The sequence below is a fragment of the Chamaea fasciata genome, unplaced genomic scaffold (assembly GCF_029207755.1).
Source record: "Chamaea fasciata isolate MVZ Bird 193981 ecotype frontalis unplaced genomic scaffold, bChaFas1.0.hap1 SCAF_15, whole genome shotgun sequence".
Taxonomy (NCBI): Eukaryota; Metazoa; Chordata; class Aves; order Passeriformes; family Sylviidae; genus Chamaea; species Chamaea fasciata.
Genome location: NW_027094100.1, coordinates 2,624,023 through 2,641,240, shown reverse-complemented (window position 1 = coordinate 2,641,240; position 17,218 = coordinate 2,624,023). Strand labels below are relative to the sequence as shown.

Sequence of the window (17,218 nt, the reverse complement as noted above, 5' to 3'; positions counted from 1 at the left end):
GATTAAGTCTCTGCAAGATGTTATTCATGCTGTTTAGAGAAGACAATACTTGATCTTTTCCACCCAGACAAAGTTTTCAGTGGGCTGTTTCATTTCTTCTGTGCTACAGAGTGAGTTTCTAGCTGAGCAGCTTTTTCCATGGTAAATGCAGTAGTGGTGAAGTATTTGCTGCAGTGCCACTGAGAGAACTGCTGGCCAGCACAAGCTCCATGGGCTGGAGCAGTGTTGCTCTCAGTTAATTTTCTGGTCTCTGGGAGCCAGCTGCAGGCAGGGCTCTTTGGGTTGGAGCTGTTCCTGAGGCAGCTCTCAAAGCTCCCACTGCAGCACTGCCCTTCCCCACGCCGGGCTGCAGCATCCCTGCCCTGCACTGAGCCCGGCATCCCTGGGCAGTGCTGGGAGCATCCCTGGGGCTGGGCTTTGCTGAGCTCTGCTCACCCAGGGCCAGGGAGGCTGTGGGACCTGGGATCAGCCCCTGCACAGTCACATCAGGCACTGTACCTTGAGAAGTTCCCAGTGAGAGGGGCCCATCATCCTCACAGCTGAAATCATCTTGTATTCATTTTTCTGTTTTACCATGCGTGACTGGGGGGTTGCAGTTGGGTTTTAGTTGTTTGATGTCTTTTTTTTTTTTTTTTTTTTGCCCTTCACACACAAAAACTCTATTTAAGGAATTGTTTAAGATTTGCTGGGTTAATGTTGGCTCATGTGCTGAGTGATAAACTGTGTGAGGGCTTTCATACGGCGCTTTATGATAATCTGTATTTTATTCATTAACCCATGGTTTCACCTGAGGAACAATCTTTTACTTGTAGCAGGTGAAGGTAATGTCTCTGGTACCTTGAAAAGTCAGGAAACTTAAACAGGACTTCTTCTCTGAATGGTTTGTGACTTTCCTTTCTTAGTCCAAAGCAACCAATAAAGAATTCAAATGAAATCTCACTGCCTGTGAAAGAAATGCCAGTCATGTAGTATTGCAGCTTGCAGTACCCTGGAGGCAGACAAATCCTTGTTTCTGTCTTGTACTTCCTTGTATCTTGCCTGCTCTTAAAAAGAGAAATAACCCATTGAAAATCCTGATCCAGTGCAACATGTACATTGCATTACATTTGCTTTTCTTTACTCTAGAATTATGCAACATTCCTCTTACTTTTTCCATATATTCCACACAAATTATTTTTACCTGTTGTACATGTTGGGAAACAGATGGTCCAGGTAATAAATAACTGGCTTCCCAGGAGCTATGAAATTGAATTCTCCCAGGTAGCTCCTCCAGGAACCTTGTATTTATGGGTATATGTCAGTGAGCCTTCATGTTAATGATGCTTATATATCAGTGTTTATTTCCCTCATTTGATTATCAGTCGGTTCAACCTAAAAGTAAAACTGGTTTTAATTATTCTTTTCATGTTTTGGAGGGCCAAAGGGGTTATATTGTAAATATATAAAAAAAAATGGCCAAACCCGGAAAACCCATTGAAGAACATTGCAGTAAGATAGAACTTCTTATTTTTCCTTTTAGACAAGAAAAATATTATATTTTTGTTAGTCCTGCTGTCGAACTGAAAAATAAATCTAGATTGGTGTGCACTGTGCATTATGGTGAGTTGTCCTAAGGCAGTAGTATAAGATGGAATAAGGAAAAAATTCAGAAGTTGAAAAAGTTAGTGGTGCTGGGAAGAGATGATAATACTGCCTCAGAAACAGAGAAATGATGTGATGCTGAAAGCCTTGTTCAATATATTTAGTTTCATTCGTAGTTCAGCTGCCAAACTTCTCAGTGGTGTAACTTGACTTTACAGACTCTCCAAACAACAGAAAGATTCCAAATCATTACTGTGCTGATAGACCATTCCTTCTCTTAAAGATCTGCAGCCCCTTCCAGGTGATTTATTTAAAAGCTCAGTTTCCTATTAGATCTTCTTTCTTACATAATTACTTTAGAAATTTATTTTGAGAGACTCCTTCTGGGATAAAGCTTTTAGGAGGTTGGGTTTAACAAAAAAGGAGCGTTTTGGACAATGTGCAATACGTTCTGTGACGCTTCTGAAATAATCAAGGTAGTGCATGGCATTACACCACCTATGACTGGCATTTCTTTTGCCCCTTGGAAACCAAATGTGTTCCAGCTCACTGGGTGATGCAAGATCTGAAATGCTGCTGTAGCAGCTTCAGGGATGACTTTCTCTTGCACCTGACTTGAGACTCGCAATGAATTGGAAATTGTGGCCCGGTTATTCTTACGTCATCACGACAATTTTCAGGGACCCCCATAGACCAGGCAGAGAAGCAGCAGTTTTCAGGCCGTAATCCTATCAGGAAAATTTCATCAGGTTCCACTGCTGGCCTAAATATTTCTGTTCAGAAATTTCTGTCTGTTGGTCAGAAAAATCTGTATCTTCATTTTCACTTTGGTGTGATTCCAGTGCTTCAAATCGTGTGAGCTCGGGCAAGAATTTGACTGAGTCTTTAGACAGAGTCCAGCTCTTTCCCATTCTGCAGAGCCAGGACTAGAGAACAACATTCATCTTTCTGCACTAATATATTCCACAGTAATGATGACAGTAACAATGAACTTTGTTGCTTAGAAATATACATGCCTGCTTTTCTTTTTGGTTCTTCGTACATCAGTGCCCTCTTCAAGCAACAGTGTGAATAATGCTCATGTCCCTGAGCTGAAGAAGATAAATACATCCTTAAACTCTCTGAAATATGTTTTATATTTATATCAGTATTGGGAAAATAAATTTAAAGACTGATTGAAAAAGATGTGCGATGATTGCTTTTCAGTTAGAAGGAAGAAAATTCCAACTTCTCTGTGACTCATTTTTACGACAGGCAAAATTTGAAATGGAGTGCCTACCTTTTCATATATGTGTTACATACATATATATATATATATATAAAGTACCACAGGACACTGAGTCTGCATGAAGCATTATTATTGAAGTGATGTGGTTTGCCATTGACCAGACATTATTTCATGCAGCCCATGCACCTCATGCAGCGCAATAATGAATATTTAAGTGATGTATTTCAACAAATATAATTAGTACATGGTGTCTCAGATAATGCTACTTTGTAGGGCAGTGAGTTTTAACCTTTTTTGCAGGTGACCCTCATTTGAGAGAAGTAGTTACATGACTCTAATCCCTTAGGTTTGACTCCTGGTGGAGGGTCCAGTTTTGCCTTTGTTGGTATGATTGTGCACCCTGGATATTGTGGGAAAGCAATGGGGTATTTTTACTTTGGGGTTTTTTTGTTTGGTTTTGGTTGGTTTGTTCTTGTTTTGGTTGGTTTGTTTTTGTTGTTTTTTTCTTTTTTGTCAGAGCAGCATTTAATTTTCTGCTGTAATACTGTGCTGGGGACATGGCTGCAATGCACTGGCAGACACTGATAAGTGACTTACTATTTCATATCACACATTTACTGAATTTTCAGTTTGAAATGTACAGTCTGGGATGACAGCCAGTCATTCAACCTATTCTTGCCTCAAAGAGTGTAAAAAAACAGGTAGACAAAAGAAGGAACACCTGGCAAATGTCTTGGATTGAAAACAACAAGAGAGAGAGGTAATGGTATCCATGGTTAGGAGTGAGATAACTTTCTTCTTTACAGCATGTGTTGAAAACATTTTCAGAACATTGAGATGCCATTTAGCTACAGCCTTGCACAAAATAATGTAGAGAATGAAGCCAACAAACAGGAGAACTGAAGCAGAGAGAGCATAAAGCCCAGCGTGTGTTTCTGGGCAGGAGCCCTGGTCCCACCCTGCCAAGCTCACTGCAGGCTGGGCTGGAGACAGCAGCTCCTGTGGCACCCTCACATTCCTGGGCGTTCCAGGGCTTTCTGCTCCCCCTGACTCAGAGTAATGGCAGCTGCCTTGGAAGATGAATTTAGCTTGGAAGGTGGCCCTGTGGTTCTGTGAAACACCCGTTACTCATTGTGATGGCAGATGATGTGGTTTCCTTGAGAAAACAGCGTGGCAGAGGGATTTGAATAAAGAGCCAGGAGTGCTGCAGACGAGGTTGCTAATGCCGCCTGACAAGGGCTGTCTGTGGGCTTTTTAATTATTTTCTTTCAATTCATCAGCTTCGGTTTTGGGAGTTTTTTTTTGTTCAGTACTTGTATTGTTTAAAGCATAAGGAAATAGTTGGGTCATTGTTCATTTCAGAAAAATAATGCATGTTTGGGTTTTTTCTTTTAGTTCTTTTGTGAAAAGGAATGATGAGGAGGTGTAAATGTCTCTTTAGCATTTAATAATGTCACAGAGGATAATTCAGCACAACCAAGATACGATCTCCGCTACTTTTTTTGAGGTAGTAGTGGCAAAGAACTGGGATGCAGGGAAGCAATTGCTTTCCTCAGATTAGGGATGCTGCCTTTTCTGCTTTGTATTTCATCTCTGAGGTGGGAGATCAACTTGTTCTCCTTGGATCATTGTGTTGCTTGGATTTGGTGCATGAGTGGAGTGAGTGTACCAAAGCCTGGGAAGAGCTATGAAAAACAATTTGACCACGTTAAAGCAGATCTGAATTTCCTTTTGTATTTCAGTCAACATTTGAATTGTAGAGAAGCCGAGCAGGAATGTTTGGAAGGTGTGCTCAGGAGCACTCGGCCATTGCTGATGTTCCTGTGGGACAGCCAGGGGCTCTCTCTGAGCCCTGGGGCTGCCAGGCTGGGCCACAGTGGCTCTGCTATCATGCACAGGCTCTGTGCTAGCCTGGTTTGTTTAAATGTTTCCCCAGACAAAAGAATGAACCGAGCAAAATATTTTTTTATTTTTCTTTTTTAGTGTTTTGGTTCTGATTAAACCCAAATAAGTCAATTGGATAGCTGATGATTGCTTCAGAGCTACACAGATCAGAATTTGTATTCTCAGATTACTTAATTACAACACAATTTACCCTTACTCAGCTTCTAATTTGAAACGAGTGCTGCTGGAATTCTTGACTGCAGTAAGATCTCTTGAAGAATCACATGTTGATTATGTGGACACCAGGCCATGATTTTGAAAATGCTCAGCATAATCAATGCCTACTAAAATTGATTGGAATTAGATAGGTCGTCAGTTTGTGAATTTAAATGAGAAATTAAAAAAAAATTAAAAAGCCAAAGTGTGGAGAGTACCAGTATTTCAGATTTCCAGGTCTCTGATTTTCACTGTGGTTTTAAAAGACTTTTCCTTAAATCCTAAATGTTTGAGGTTGTATAGTGTATCCTGGTGAAATGACTAATTCAGCTAGTAACAGAGAAAAGGCATCATTTCCTCAGTATTCTCCCCCAGACCAATACTGGCTATAGTTATATCAAAAATAAAATCTATTTCCTGATGTAAAAGGCCAGATGCACTCCATCAAGACACTCATTGTGTTTAAGCGTCCAAATCAAACGCAGTTTCCAGGGGGCCCGAGCGTGTTGTGCCGTGGGATCCATCGGGCCAATCCCTTTGGATCCTTCATTATGGGACAAGTGATCTACTCCCCTGAACTTGAGAGCTCAGCAAATTTGCAGGTACTGCTGGTGAAATTTTAATTTAGGCAAAGATGCTCGTAAAGAAGTGCTCAGATGTTTGGATGTGAATCCAATTTTATATCCCTGGCAAGTCCAGTAGTGTTCAGCTCCTGCTTTTGATTCATTTGAACAGGTTTATGAAGGAGCCGAGTATTAAGCTTTTATCTCTCTCATATATACATGAGTGTGTGCACGCTCCCCAGTTAGTACTTTTTATATACATAAGCTTTTATACATTTTAATAGAAACTATATAACATCTATATGATGTTAATATTGGTATTTGTTTATTTTTCTACATTAAGAGCGACATTTGTCTTGCACCAGATTTCAGAGTTTTTGCAGCTGCAGTGTGTGTTCAGTTACCTCTGCACAGCTCATTTTGCTGCGTATCTTACATTTACTGTGTGGGAACTGAATCTTGAGGCAGATTAAATAATTTGTGGTAATTTGATTTCAGTTCTTCCTTCCTTAATCTTACAGAAATGCTGTTTATTCTCATTGATGTGCACTTGGCTCACTTTTAAGAGCAGCCACCATGATATTTCGGTGACAAGATTCAGAGTCTTTATTTAACTGTGGCTCTCAGAGCAAAACCGTTTTGTTTATGTGGGTATGACTTTTTCGTACTTCTCCTTGAGAAGGAAAAGCTGCATCTAAAGTAAATTGAGAAAACATGAAGCACATGAATCGTTTGAAGTAACTATTAACACAAGGGCACATATTTGTATTTTATCACTCATAAATATTCACTTATTGCAATCCAAGGATGCTTTGTTTAAAGCCAGAACACAGACTATGAGAGTAATTCCAGTTAAGCTTCTGTGCACGTGGATATTGTCCAAACACATTTTCTTCCTGCTGTGTCTTGCTCTGCATGCTGTTGTGGAATGGCACAAGACCTAGTATAGATTAGAGATTTGATGTTCTTGGGAGGTCCAAAACGGGTTTTAAACATCAAATTTGATTGGCTAAACAGTCTCTTTTATGCTTAGATAAGACATAGCCAAGGATAGTGAGGAGAGCTGCACATATAATGGCCTTAAAATTTAGGATGTGTTCATGAAAGGTGACTTTGTATTTAAAGCAGTTGACATTCCCACAGGGTGCACGTTCGGGCAACAGACATTCAAAAAGATAAAGAAACTGCTGCGTAGATATAAGGCAACATGTGGAGGATTCAGAATTTATTATAATTCCTTTCTTAAAGTTTCTTGTCAGAGGACAAGCTGTACTTGCCTTGTGTAAGTCCCAGCAAACCTGGCTCTGTTCCTCACCAGCCTGTGCTTCCCCAAGCCCTCAGAAATGCTGAAGAAAAGGATGGCCTCTGTCCAAAAGTGCTTGGGTTTGGGGTGTTATTCTGTGTCTTGGTTTGGGTGTGGTTTTTTGTTGTTGTTTTTTGGTTGGTTTTTTTTTTTTTGTGGTGTTTTTTTTTTCTTTTTGTATTTTTATATTTTGAGTCTCTTATAAATATTGGCCTTAATTAACTTACAGTAATTACCCAGTTCAGCAGCTTTCCTAAACTTCTTTGTTTCAAATGACAAAGATCAGTCTTGCTGCAAATGATGTTTTGTGATGTCTTCTTTTTATTATTTGATTCATTAAGTGCAGAATTTGCTTCAGTTTCTAAAAACAAACATGCATCATTAGAATTATCATTTCTCTAATGTTACTGATTAATGTTCACTAGAAAACAACTTGATACAATGTCTAAAGCCTACAGTTCATGAATGTTTGTTTTCTTTATTTTCTTTTACTCATTTTATTAGACATAAGTTATTTCAATGTGTGGAATTGCACATGAACTTATTTACTAGTCTTCAGTTATGTTTAGAAAAGTGACAATGTTAGAACGACACCTGCTTATCAGATTTTCTTTTCATGTGCTGTTTTTTTAATCCATATGCCTTAATGATTAGAAAAAAGTATTTTTCAGTATCGAAGCAAACATGTCAGTAGTCAAAGAATAAGGAAAGTTTATATCCTTCTCTATCACTAAAAGATATCATCTGTCATTTTTCAATGAAAAAGACTGAAAGAGTTGCATAATTTCCAGATCTTGCTGTGTGTTTGTGGCATTACTAAATAGAAAAATACAAGCCAAATCCTGATCACATGGAATAACATGAAAGATACCATCACTGCCTTGTTGCTCTCTTTTCATATTTGGAGTTTAATCTTCTTGTGCTGGCACAAATCCTGTTCATTTGAAGCTGATTGGAAAAATACAGTGAATGAAAGAAGATTGATTTCTCTGATTAAGTTTTATAGGGGCCTAAAGACCATATTCTCAAAAGCTATTTTTAATCCATTAAGGTTCATCTGCTTAAAGTCCCTGATAGAAACGGAGGGGGGTAAATTTCTTTTTGGTAGATGTAGGGAATGGTCAAGCTAGGCTGCTGTCCTGGCTGCTCCACTGAGGAGACTCTCCGGGGAGAATCCGTAAAGTATTTTAAAATTTAAATAGAGTCTTTGTCAACGTGCCAGCTGTGCAGGCTGGAAGCACTGTTTAATGTTGCTGATCTCAAATAACCGCTGATCTGATTTGCCCACGCTTTGATGCCCCCAGGTCCAAGAGGCACAGTCTCTTTTCCCAGGCAGTGGCCCCTTGAAAGCGCCGAGGAGAGCAGTGTCACCACACACATCTGTGATTTCTTTCTCTTTTCTGTTTTAGGCCCTTCGAATCACCACAGCCAGTCAACGCTGAGGCCGCCTCTCCCTCCTCCTCACAACCATTCCCTGTCCCATCACCATTCCTCTGCCAACTCCCTCAACAGGAACTCTCTCACCAACCGGCGGAACCAGATCCACGCGCCCGCCCCGGCGCCCAACGACCTGGCCACCACCCCCGAGTCCGTGCAGCTCCAGGACAGCTGGGTGCTCAACAGCAACGTCCCCCTGGAGACCAGGTGGGTGACAGGGACGGACACCCTGGGGGATGCCACTGAGGGTCCTCCAGAGTGCCCAGAGAGAACCCTTGGTTTGTGGGAGGTGGGGTTTGGTGTCCTTTGTGTCGGGGGGGATTTCTGGCACAGTGTGGGGACTGAGTGGCATTGGAACACCCAGCAGCACCAGTCGGCTTTGCACTGGCAGGCGCGCGGTGGATAGCGCTGCTCACTTCTCGTTCTAAAGCCTTTTATTCACTTGGACCTTCCTTGCACACACAACTCATGCGATTAGTGCGGTGTATTTATGTCACAGGCTCAGGGACAACTTACTTAGAATTCATATTGACTGTGCTGCTGAAAAATTATACATTTTGCCTTTCCTGAAGCAACAAACAGAGGCTCACTTGACATTATGCATTTTGGGAGACTCTGAGAAACAATCCGAGATTCATGACTGACAGTACTATAATTTTAATTTATACCTCATCCAGCATGCGAGTTCATTTTAATCTCTTCTGTACGTGTTAACAGCTTGATGCCTGTGGGGCAAACAGCAGCATATAAATGAAAAGGTGCAGCACTTGGGCCTGACAGAGAAATAAATAAATAAATGCCTGACATGCTGCTGGTCTAAAGATTCTGGTTTGTTGTCATTTGGGGTATGGAATGTCAAACATATTTAACTTGCACTTTAAATAGCAGATTTGGCAGAGCTGATCTCTCAGAATTCAAAATTAGCCATTGTGGTGCTGAATGAAGTGCTTGGAATAGCAGGGTGGTGTTGCTTGCCCAGAGAGTGATAAACACAGCGAGCAGGTGGAGGAGCTGGGCTGCTGGGAGCACTGGCTGCTGCCAGGGTTTCAGCTGCTTGCTTGCCACAGCTTCTGGGATTTATATTTGGTTTGCAGCCTCCCAGGACTTTAATTCTGCTCTGCTGGATCTTTGTGGCTATCCCAAGTAGTTACACCCCCATGCGGCCTCAGCCCAGCCCCTCCAACATTCGATTAAAGACTGTTGGTCTGGTTTGCAGCTCTGGGTTGGAGCTGACACCACCGAGGCCGTTGTTACTCAGTGGTGAATCAGCGGTGGGTTACAGCTCCATGGGGAGCCTGGAAAGGGCAGGGAGTCTGTGCCAGCCTGTGCTGGGCTGGGGTGTGTACAAGGGGCTGCCCTCACTTTGTCCTGCTCTGATGAAATGGGAACGTGGCTGCCATGGAGAAGTGGAAAGCAGATTCAGGTTATGCAAAGCTGAGATGGACAAAAAAGGAAAGGAAAGGGATTCTTGCTTACTTAAGATTTGGAGCTAGGTTTGGCCAAAAAAAAAAAAAAAAAAAAAAAAAAGATCAGCTCTGATCTGCTGCTTCTGTGAGAACCTCTGCTATTTTATAGAACTTAATTTGGACGTCCTGAATTTTTTCTTGAGTGCTAAGAACTACAAGATAGAAATGTTGGTCGTGTGGCTCCACGAGTGGTTCTTGCTGTGTGGTTCAATGCCCAGGATTAGTACCTACTTTTAATTCTGGTGTAGAGTGGCCACCAGCTGTCCCTGGTCTGCCTCTTCCTGTATGGAATTGTTCTTGGGTACAACAGTGCCTGAAATATGTCATTTCTGAAGGCTCAAGGTTGTCCCAGTTCACTGACCACTCTACCTGGAGGGAATTCCTTGGGATATTCACAAAAGGATTTGTTTGCCATAATACTGGCACCCCTGAGCCACAGCAGTGGGCATTTATCTGGCTGGATTTTTTTGTTTTTACTGTCTGATTTTGTACCTATTCCTAGTCAGAGGTGACTGTGAATCCCATTACTGACTTTGGTTCTTCTCTTTTTTCTTATCCTGCAACCTCTGGGAGTGTATATGTACATGTTGATGACAAAAGGTTACCTTGTGAATACTGTTATTTTTGGATGCCCGACAGTTAATTGGAGCTTTTTGGAAGACAGGTTTGTCACACGCAAGCATTAAGCTATTAGAAAATGTCCTGGCAGAATTTCTGTGTTCCAAGACTATTCCAGAGCTGCTTCAGGATCGATTTTAGTTCTTTTCTGAAATTACACACCTGACAGGGCTTGATGACAAGTTTCATCGCAAGAATATTAACTCAGAAGATGACTGAAATTGATGCTTGTGAAATCACTGAGACTTTCAGAATTAGCCTGTAATTCTGTCACTTTAAAGCTGGTGCTGGTGTTTCATCCACATTCATACCAGTAGCCACAAAAAAAAAAAAAAAGGCATATTTTTAGTAACTTTTTACTTCAGCCTTTACTTTAAAACTTTAGCTTGTGGCAAAACATTGACCCCTCTCATGCTGCCTCTTCACAGTGCACTACTCTATTTTTTTTTCTTGTTATCTGTTTATTAATCTCAGTAGAGGAGTGCTCAGGTGGCAAAGCCAGCACTGACAGCACCTGCTTTATCAAGAGAGAGTTTCATAACTCTTAGATTTCATCTTTCAGTTACCTTCAGTAGGTTCTGCTCTCAACTGAAAATGATGTGGAAGTGGTCATGTTACTGATTATGAAACAAAAAGTGGCACCTGAGCTGTCTGAAGGGAATGCTTTGTGTCAGCACTACAAAATTCAGATCACAATTTAGATTCCAGATGTCTCTTTATCTAACAGTACCAAGAGCTGAAATCATTGAATAATACAACACACGTCTGCATGTTGCTTTCTTTTTTTTCTGGTAAGAATATTTTAACCTTCCCTTTGTTCCTTTGCTGTCTTAGGCAGTTTGGGCTAAATTCAGGCTGTTTGGAGAGATCACATTTTTCCAAATAATCCTTTCTCTATCTCTTGTTTCAATATTGATTGCAGGCTTTTAATCACATTTGGTTTATTTTCTTGGTGACGTAAAGGAAGCTTTTACTGCTTGCACACGTTTTCATTTGGCCTTTTCAGGCAACTTTACCCCAAATCTTTGTGGTGCTGTATTTGTCACATGATTTTGTTTAGCTGTATTGCAGGAGCTCCTTGCTTCTAGTGGAGTTACAGGTTTGCAACATGTCTATGCAGAGTTCCTAATCGTACTTACTTAGAGTCAGAAGGGTTTGGGTTAGAAAGAGCTTCAGGATCATTATGGGCGGGGACACCTTCCACTAGATCAAGTTGCCCAACGCCCCTGGCTAACCTGGCCTGGAACACTTGCAGTGACGTGTGCTTGATTTTAGTGTGCTTGTTCCTGCCTCAGGTAAACAAATGGGCTGTGCCTTCCCTGGTCTGCTGCTGCTTTATGGCTGCATCAGGCTCCCAGGCTAGCTACATAATCGTTCTGTTTTCTTTGAAATAAGGGTCTGTAATGGAAGGGTTGAAATATCTCTAAGTAAGGACACAGTAATGCATGGCTGTAGCATTTTTATGGTGCTATTTTTATGGTTCATTTCTGCAGTATTTAGCTGCTTTACCTTTAGGCTCGGAGCTGCTGTTTAATGCTCTTTAACTTTTATTGTCCTCTTGCAGTCTGTTTCAAAGCATCTTCTCCTCCTCCTCCTAGCAAAGTGCCGGGTTCTACCCTCTCCAGTTGAGAGGTGCTCCTTTATTGCTGCTTTAATCATTGCTTTCCACGGGGATGTGTGATGAAAACCCTGCCTTTGAACATCCCAGGGTGGGTCTCGTTCCTTCCTGACAGCTGGAGAGGCAGCACTCTGCTTTAAAGCTGGGAATGCTTTGAGGGCACAGGGAGAAAGGGATGGCTTTGCAGGGGAGGGTCCCGTGGCTCCTCACCCAGCAGGAATCCTCTGGGATGAGAACCCCACACGGGCACTGGGATGGCTGCTGAGGGAGGAGAACAGAGGGGCTTCCACGGATGGATGTTTCACTGAGATTGCCTGATTTACTAATGCCTCTTTCAGTACTTTATATTGATGTAAAATTAATTGTTACCATTATAACTAATAATACTTAATTCAGGAGGAAAGAAGGCTAGAATTAAATAGAAATTACTCTTATTCTTCAGTTCTCATAATTAGTCTCGTAATTTGAAATATTTTCAGTCCAAATCTTTCAGTTGCAAAGATAATTTTGTATCTATGTCTATAATTTCTTTGTGCTTGCTCAGGAGGATGTGATGCTAAGTCTTAAGGAAGACTGTAATATCCTAATGTTTCTTCTGTGTTTCAGGAGAAAGGATGGTGGCCACCCTTCTGGTGATTATGAAATAGGTTTCTTTAGATCTTGTGGGCTGTAGTGTAAGACCAATGGTCCAAATCTGAGGTTATTTGGGCAAAGTTCAGTTTAAAGATTGAGAAATCTGAAAATTTAGCCTGAAAAGAATTCCTATGAACCTTAAAAGAAGGTTTCTTCAAAATATTTGCCTTTCCCTGGGGTTCAAGCAGCATTTGTTACTTTGCCAGTCTGACTCCAGCACAGTCACTCTGGGTGAGCCTGAGGACAGCAAAGAGAGATGAAAGGATGGAGCAGCAACATGCGCTGTACCCCAGTGTGCACCATGCAGTGCTTGAACTCAAAATCGTGCGGTGTCACAGCTGGGAAACATCTGCACCCAGTGCTCCAGTGCAGGAATGAGCACAGTGCACTGAGCCTGTGCACAGGCCAAGGCAGTCGAGGCAAAATAAGCCAAGAGCAGGGCATATGAGGAGAGGGATTTAACAGTGGGGGAAAGCGGTATTAATTTTTTTAAGAAACAAATTAAATATCTGAACTGTTGTTAATACCACATTCACGCTTTGCACCATGTTCGGGTGTCAAGATCAGCTGCAGAACTTCTGAACTGAATATGTAAACTTGAAGTTTCTGAATGTGTTGAAGTTCCAAGCTACAGCTGCTCTCTGCAATTGTCTGCCTATTTTCAATGATGTCTCAATATTTTGATATCTCTGTACATGATGCAAAATGTTCTGGAACAGAACAGTGAAACAAAATTTCCTTTCCTTTTGTTAATGCAATTTCCTAGGATATATTGGGCATAACAAACAACTACTTGGAACAGTGAAATGAGTCCTCACTCTTAATTTTGCTTTGTCTTTTATGGCTTTCTCTTACCATTTCCTTGCAGCTACAGGTACATGTGCTAGAGCAGATGTTATTCCTCTGAACCTGAAGGCTGGGGCAGGAACTGAGTCCTTCATTCTCTTGCTCCTTCCCGCATGAGAAGGTTGCAGAAAGGTTGTGGGGACTTTCTAAATAATTGGAATCTGCATAGATAGACTCTGGACCTGTCTAAAAATCAAAAGCGTTTTCAAGAGTCAAGGAAAGCACAGTCAAAAGCATCCCCGAGGACTTTAAACACATTTGGGCCATGTACTTGGAGGGATTCCAAAAGCACTGTAGAAAGGTCATTTTTAGCAGGCTACTGGAGTATCATTTTCATAACAAATATAGGCACGAACAGGAGAGAGAAAAGGGTGAAGGAAAACACTACAAAAGTAGGATACATAATGATGATTCGGAAAATCGATCTAGATGTACTCCCACTCACGTACACATAAGCTCAAAGAAGTTTTTACTGATTGCAGATAATTGCATGTTTTCATGATCTTGTTCATTTGCATTTTTAACTTCTGGGTTGTGCAGAGTGAACAGGCAGTGTGAGTGACTGCACAGGAAGAGACAGGCACGTTTAGGGTCTTTATTAAAAAAGTCTAGGATTATGTGATTTTTGTTCCTCTTTATTTAAGTTTACGTGTCGACTGATAAATTTCTCTGAGCTCTGAGTTTTATTATTCTGTTCTATGGCTTACAGACTTGAAATAGCACTGTTAGTACTTTTTCTTTTTTTCTTGTTAAGTGAGTAGTTGAATTAAGAGATAGTGGAGAGCTTACATGTATGCCTTTTAAAATAGAAGTGTTTTGAAATTATGTTCATTAATTGATGTAGAAAGTTAAAACTGCATGGACCCATTGAAATGCAAAACACTGTTATCATAATCCTCACCACTGGAATAACAAATGGAGGCAATATTGCACTTCATCACTTGGCACTATGCAACAACTGCTCCGAAACCTATAGCAAAAAAAAAAGACACAAGGTTTTCTGCTTTAGAAGAGAAAGTTCCTGTAGTTGAGTTGATTCAGAGCTGCCTAAATGTTCCTGGATCTGCCAGTTGGTCCTGCTGCACTTTCACGTGAGTGCGTATGCAAAGACCCTGATTTTTTGTGTTTGTGTCTGTAGCTGTGCCTGTTACTCTTTACCAGGCATTAACCAGCAGTTTTAGTTGCTCTGTTCCTGGGGAATAAACAGTCGTGCAAGAAGGAGATTCATAAATTCAAAGAGCAGAGCTGGCCCTTGACTGGCTAACTCCCACAAAAGCTAACTAGGATTCAAGCAGACAGGCTGAGTGAGTGGGCTCACACGTCTTGCAGAATACCTGGAATCTTTTTGACCACAGAGCCACCAGTCAGGAAGGTGGTGGGTGGCCCCTGGAGCTGCTGAGCTGCCATGTGCATGTTCCCCTTCTGGATTTTTATACCTTTCCAAGTTGGGTTCTCCATCTCAAACCCTCGAGCTACTCGTGACGCCCAGTTCAGTCCTTCCCCTCCCTGTGTTTTGCACCTTGCCTTTCTCCACCCTCTCGCACAGCTCTGCAGTGTCGCAGCTCTGGGCAGCCTGGGATGGGGCAGTGCCACGGGGACAAGCCAGAGCAGGGAGCACGTGGGGACAGCCCCCAGAGAACACTCCACGGGTCAGCTCACAGTGGGATTCGGGAGAGAGAAGGCTATAAAATATATCCAAGAGGATGTCAGTCCTGCAGATGAAGAGCAGGAGTCCCGTGGAGAGGTGTCCAGCACAGAGCCATCGCTGCCGCTGTCACACAGTGCCGGTGTTTTGGCTTTGTGAGCGATGCCTGCTTGGCTCTGTTTCATAATATGACAGATCAAGGTGCCCAAAGGTTGGCACCTGCCTTTCTGTACACCAGCCTGCCCGGCTGTCAGGCAGTGTTCAATTACTGCGCTTCACATGTCCAGCTGTGTCTTTGTCAGAGGGTGGCAGTGGCGGTGACGAGCCAGCCTGGTGCTCACAGCATCCTCTGTGACACTGCTTTACACTCTGCAGGTTTTAGAGCACTTTGCCTGGGGATGTGAGGAGCCCAGCCTTCCAGGAATCATCAGCCTTTCAAGAGCTGAGGAATATCTCTGAGTAAGGGATTGGAGCTGCTCTGGGTGCTGGGGGGCTGCTGCAAGGATCAGGAGGTTACAGTGGGTACAAGTGTGGCATTGATATTGATTTGTTCATCCTGAATTACTGTTCCCGTGCCTAACAGAGTGTCCTTAGTCCCTGCAGCAGTATCCGCAGCAGGCTGAAAAGCACTGCAATAGTTTCCACAAACGTTTGGGTGTGGGGCAGCACAACGCACAGCTGTGTAAAATGGCCAGTGGGTTTATATACATGTATATAAAATGTTTAAATATGTGTTTTATATATATATATATATATATATATATATATATACATGTTTAGATACGTGTGTATACATGTATTTGAAATAGTTTCCCACAGAAAAAATCTGTCCTACTGAGTTTAGTCTTTGTATTTGACATGATTGAGGCAATTTCTTGTAACTATACAATTGAAACACAAATAGGTAACTCCTGTTAGGCTTTATTGCTGGCTTTAGAGTTCCAGGCCCTCTAAAGGGCAGAAACTTCTGTGCAGTTTTCCCACATCAGAGAGCTCTCAGCTGTGGAAACGTGGCTGATGGTCCCACGTTTTCTGCAAGAACCGGAGAGAACATACAATTAAATCTCATTTGGGGAAAGACTGAGACACAGGTAACCGAAGCTTGTACCAGTCTACCCCTCAGAGCTCATTTGGTCATAACAGGCATAAGAACAGCTCCTGGTTTTCTTCAGACTTGCTTCCTTTATGTTTGCAAGTTAGAAATCTGCCATAAAATTTCACTGTGAATTTGGCAGCCACTTTGAGGCTTCCACTGACATAAAATGACTCATGGCTACTTTTTTGGAAGACTTTGAAAACTGCAGAAAGGTGGGTTTTTTTATCACAATGAAAGCCAGCATATTATGTTCTATATTCCATTGTTTTCTGCTAAGAATAAATGTCCAATAAAATTATAGACAGATGTGATTTTACCACAGCTTGAAGATATTTTTAAGTCCTAGAACAACTAAATTGAGCTGTTACTATTCTCTTGGCATGTAGCTTTTCTATTTATTAATTACTATTAAAAACCCCATAAAATATATTAAAAAAAGACAATTTAAGCATTACAATTCTCTGTATGCCCTTTTTTCATACAGAATAAGTTTAGGACAGTATGAGGAGGGAAAGAAGCAATTTATGTTAGAAAATGTCTTTTTCTTTCTTTCCATTACAGTTTTTGATCACCAAACCAATTTTTTTTCCCCTCCACTCATTTTTGCAGTGTGCTGCCATGACAATCGGTCCAGAAAGAAGGGGGGGGAAAGCTGATTGTTCTCCCAAAGAATATGGAAGTTAATACAGTCTCTGTCAGACCACTGTTCCCTGAACACCAGAGGTCCTTTTGACCTGTGGGAAAGCACATGCTAGGGAGAGCTCTGAATTAGTGAAGAAAGCAAAATACGGCTTTTTCCATGTGCCATCAGTGCACAGAACGGTGGTCACATGTGCCCTCAAATGTCACCCTTGGGGCCCGGGTGTGACCCCACACAGCAGCTGTGCTGAAAACAGAGGGGGAGAATCCTGAATCCTGGGAGAGGAGAGCACGGAGAGAGCTGCAGGGTTAGCTTCTGTTCTGTGGGCAGCACCCCAGCTCCTTCCACAGCTTTTCAAGGACGCTGAAATTACCGAGTCATCCTAGGCTGGCAACCATATTTCGGGAGTTTTTTCAGTGTGGAATTGTCTTATTGATCACAGAA

At 41.8% G+C, this 17,218-nt stretch overlaps 1 protein-coding gene across 7 annotated transcripts in view; it reads left to right on the top strand.

Annotated features, from left to right (window-relative positions):
* Positions 1 to 17,218, top strand: part of TENM2 (teneurin transmembrane protein 2) — a 615,717-nt gene that overhangs the window by 434,826 nt on the left and 163,673 nt on the right. For all 7 annotated transcript variants that reach the window (XM_066196982.1, XM_066196981.1, XM_066196980.1 and 4 more), the window contains one exon: positions 8,185 to 8,419. In XM_066196982.1, the coding sequence (XP_066053079.1) occupies positions 8,185 to 8,419 (235 nt within the window). The remainder of the gene's footprint in view (positions 1 to 8,184; positions 8,420 to 17,218) is intronic.